Here is a 4,007-nt window from a genome sequence, read left to right as displayed (position 1 = left end):
GGCCCAAGCTGGCCTAAGTAGATCCAAGTAGGCCCAAGCCAGCCCAAGGAGACCTAAGTAGATCCAAGTAGGCCCAAGCCGGCCAGTAAGTAGACCTAAATAGACTCAAGGAGACCTAAGTAGATCCAAGAAGACTCAAGTAGACACAAGTCCAAGCAGACCCAGGCTCACCTCCTGCCCTGCACACTGACCCTGTTCCTTCTGCTGATTTCTGTGCCAGAAAGAGCCCAATGTCACACCTCCAAGCGGGGTTAGTTGCCACAGAAAACAGCTTTAGTTGACCATACAGAGCTTTGCTGCCGCAAAACCAAGGAGGGAACGCCAGCAAGCGGTGCTACAGGAAAGCACAGTGCTTCGGAAGGACGTGAGCAGCCTAAGCCCAGTCCAGGAGGCACAAGGGCAGAATGGAGAGCTACACAGTGCTGCCCTGGAAGTGCCCCTCTGCTTTTTAGAAAAGGCAGTGCCACACAAACGCACGGTTCCTCCCCCGACACAGCGCTCCTGGTGCGAACGCGCCGAGCCTCCCGCGAGGACAACACAGCAGCTTTCTAAAAATACACATCTAGGTCATCAGCCAGACAAAGAGCCACCCTGGCACGCGCTGCGGCTCGGCTCCTGCACCCACAGCCAACCTCAGCAAGCTCAAAGCTTAGGACAATATCTTGTAGTGCTTGAGAACCGCCAGAGACAACACTGCTACTGCCAAGTTGGACACGGAGGGCCCGAGAGGGCAGCATGCATGCAGCATCTACGCTGTGTATATTGGTTTAATTACAAAGACAAAAAATTAAAGACCAAGCCGGTAATGAAAACATATTTATTTATACAGAAAACAGGTATAGGACTGAGTCTTTAAATAAGCTGCATCTAACCTGTTTCTGAATCTTCACTGTCGGAGGAGCTGGACTCGCTGGTGCTCTCAGACTCTGAGGAGGAGAACCCCTTCATTTTAGAGGAACCAGCAATTACATCCACCTTTTCTGCTGCAACAAGACAACAGTACAAAATGGTCAAAAGGAAAGAAAGGAACCCAGGACCCTGCCTCGTGCTGCATGCTCCTCCCTGCTCCTGCCGCTGAATGGCACGAGCTGGGCTGCAGCAGGCACTGGGGTCTTCCAGGCTGCCATTTCCCACACTGATGTGGTTTCCCTCCCAGCGCGTTCCGAGGGCTCCAAACTGTGCCCCTCTCTGCTCGCAGCCGCCCCCAGCCCAGCAGCGGGCTCTCAATGCTGAAAACCCAATTATTGGAGCTGCTCTGGCTTCCCGGCCCAGGGAAGAAGCGCACGGCCGCCTTTTGGCAGAGCTTAAACTCAAATAACAACGGGGAGCTGCAGCCCAGGAGGTGCTCAGGGCTCTGCTGTGCCCCCTGAGGACTTGCTAAGCTGATGCCAAACAACCTCAGTGCTTTACTGAGGCGCATGAGCACAAAGCAAGCTTCAAGGTTTGGGCAGGTTTCCCTTCTAATCGGGTTTACACCGTGCTGGAATTGGCCACGGGCTACGGGGAGCACCCTTCCAAACCCCACAGGGTTTCACTGGGATAATCAAGTGCTCATCTGTCGCTCCATGGTGAGTATAAAGGGGCACACGATGATCGGAATAAAGCTCCCCCAGCCCCACAAGTTGGGAGAGAGGAGGGGTGAGCTGCCCCAGAGCAGCAAGGGTTCTGTAGGACAGCACACCTCCGACCGAAACGCTGCTCTTAACCCGTGCTCCTCACGCAGACGTCTCATGGAAGAAAACATTTACATTAGAGGGAGGCTGAGAACCGGGGGGGCCTCGTGTCAGAGCCCCCGGATGGCAGCAGCTAACAGGCACGCTGCTGGGGCATGATTCATTTTGCTGGAGAAGCAGCAGCTCCTCTCTTTACCGAATCACAACATAAAAGCCCTAAAGGTGGGGAAACACCGCTGCAATGTGAGGGAAACTGCTCTGAGGATGAAAGGTACCTTGAGGTTTCCTCTTCTTCCGCAAACACGACGTGACGTATCTCTCCAGCTCCCGTAACGTGGATGGTTTTAATGTCTCAAAGTCAATTTCAATCTCATCGGGATTGGAGTTCTTAAGCGAGGGTTCTCTCGACTGGATGATATGCACAACCCGGCCCAGTTTTTCACCAGGGAGTTTGTTAATGTCCAGGCTCAGCTGCCTCTTCTCCTCATAGGACATTGGCTTACACTTCTCCTCCTCCTCAGACTCGTAGGCTGGAGGGGGCTTGCTGTTCTTCACCGTCACAGGCTCCTTCTTACTACTTAGGAACAATTATAAAACGTTATTATGGAACACACCAAGAAGCGGAGACCTTGCCAAAAGCAGCGGCTCGGCTCTAACACGTCACAGCAGCGTGGCTGCTCCCTCTCGCTACGGCACGAAAGCAGAGAAGCAGGCACTCGGCTGCAGAGGAGCAGCAGGGAGCTCTCTGCACACGCCAACGTCTGCTTTCATCCTCTTATTTCACAGCTACACCCAGCCCTGGGTGCTGGGCGTCCTCAGCGCCCTGCCCTGTGCACTCAAGAGAGAAACCAGCAGCTGCAGGTGGAACTCTTTACGTCTGCACTAGGATGGGTGAAAGCCCAAAGCGACGCTGCCCGTCTCCCTGCAGGGAACGCAGAGGGGGCCGTGCTGCTTCGAGGCCCCAGGGCAGCAGAATCTCCCCACGGGGCTCAGGGAGGCAGAAGCAAAACCCAACATGCGTAAGGAAACACGCTCCCAAGCAGCAGCGGGAGCGAAGGACGCCCCGTGATGTGTGCTGGGCACTTCAACACCGGCTGGGGAGAGAAACAAGGAGGCAGATTTGTAGCTGAGCTCGCAGTAAATTATCCTGCTCAGAGCGCACCTGCGTGGGGCAGCGCTCAGTGAAGGCCAGGCAGCAGCACAGAATGAGGAAGGGAAGAGGCCCTGCAGCCCCAGACGGATTATTTCCCTCGCACAGCTCACGGCCGTGCCCCGCTGTGTTTGTGCAGTCGGGGCACACCAAGCGATGCCGTGGGGCCTGGGGACAGAGGCGAGCTCCAGACCCCGCTTGGCTTTGCACCGATCATTTCCCTCTCTCCTCATTTCATCTCATTCCAGCTCAACGTGCCCAACTCCTCCTTTTTGCCTCGGGCGAAGCACAACATCCCCTTCCAGTTTAAGCAGCTGGTACTCCCAGCACCTCCCCTCCCGCTTCAAAACCTACAGCTCCAACCAAAGCGGGACGGAGAGAGCAGAGGGGATGGGGGCTCAATGGCCCAACTCCCAGGGCTCTTCTCTCCCATCCTCGGAGTTAAAAGCAGCCCCAGGCACGCAGCAGCACAAGGTGGGAGGGGGCTGAGTGCCCCGCTGAAGAAGTGGGTGCTGCTTTGCAAGAGTCACAAAGTTATCAGAGGGAAAAGAACCAAGCGTCACGCAGCGCAGCGCAGCCAAACGCAGCGACTGCGCCATGAACAGGGCTGACCTGGAGGTACTGCTGTTGCTGTTGCTTTTCTTCGCCTTCTTGGATGGCGGTTCCTTGGCTTTGCTCTTCTTGCTGTCTTCCAGCTCTTCCTTCTTTTTGTGCTTCTCCTTCTTCTTCTCCTTCTTGTCCTTCTCTTTTTTCTTTGGTTTGTTCTGCTGGGGCTGGGACAGGGCTGCGAGCTGTTCGTGCACCGCTTTAAGCTGGGAGGCAGACACACACAGAGATCAAGACACTTTTGCCTAGCACCTCCTTCCCTTCCACGTTAATTAACCTCTTTGATCATTTCCTCCCTCTTTCCACGCCACCCGTCCCGAAAAGCACCCCCTCCCTCCCACCTCGTCAGCCCCTCACTACTACGGGTTGGAGAGCACTCACAGCTGAAACTCACTGTTAGACAGCGAGGTGGTCTACAGCCGTGGGCTGAATCAGAGAACACCGTAATGGGTTTGGGTTGCAAGGGTCCTTAAAGATCACAGAGCCACGGAATGGTTTGGGTTGGAAGGGTCCTTAAAGATCACAGAGCCACGGAATGGTTTGGGTTGGAAGGGTCCTTAAAGATCACAGAGCCACGG

The 4,007-nt window shown here is 55.2% G+C and overlaps 1 protein-coding gene across 1 annotated transcript in view; it reads right to left on the bottom strand.

The window, feature by feature from the left end:
- BRD4 (bromodomain containing 4) overlaps positions 1-4,007 on the bottom strand; it is an 88,769-nt gene that overhangs the window by 19,294 nt on the left and 65,468 nt on the right. The window contains exons 10-12 of the mRNA XM_021382727.1: positions 3,436-3,635; positions 1,949-2,247; positions 871-983 (exon numbers count right to left, since the gene is read on the bottom strand). Of these exons, the coding sequence (XP_021238402.1) occupies positions 871-983; positions 1,949-2,247; positions 3,436-3,635 (612 nt within the window). The remainder of the gene's footprint in view (positions 1-870; positions 984-1,948; positions 2,248-3,435; positions 3,636-4,007) is intronic.

Source organism: Numida meleagris, unplaced genomic scaffold (genome assembly GCF_002078875.1).
Source record: "Numida meleagris isolate 19003 breed g44 Domestic line unplaced genomic scaffold, NumMel1.0 unplaced_Scaffold283, whole genome shotgun sequence".
NCBI classification, from domain to species: domain Eukaryota; kingdom Metazoa; phylum Chordata; class Aves; order Galliformes; family Numididae; genus Numida; species Numida meleagris.
Note: the sequence above shows the minus strand (reverse complement) of the source record. Positions and strands in the feature narration are given on the sequence as shown.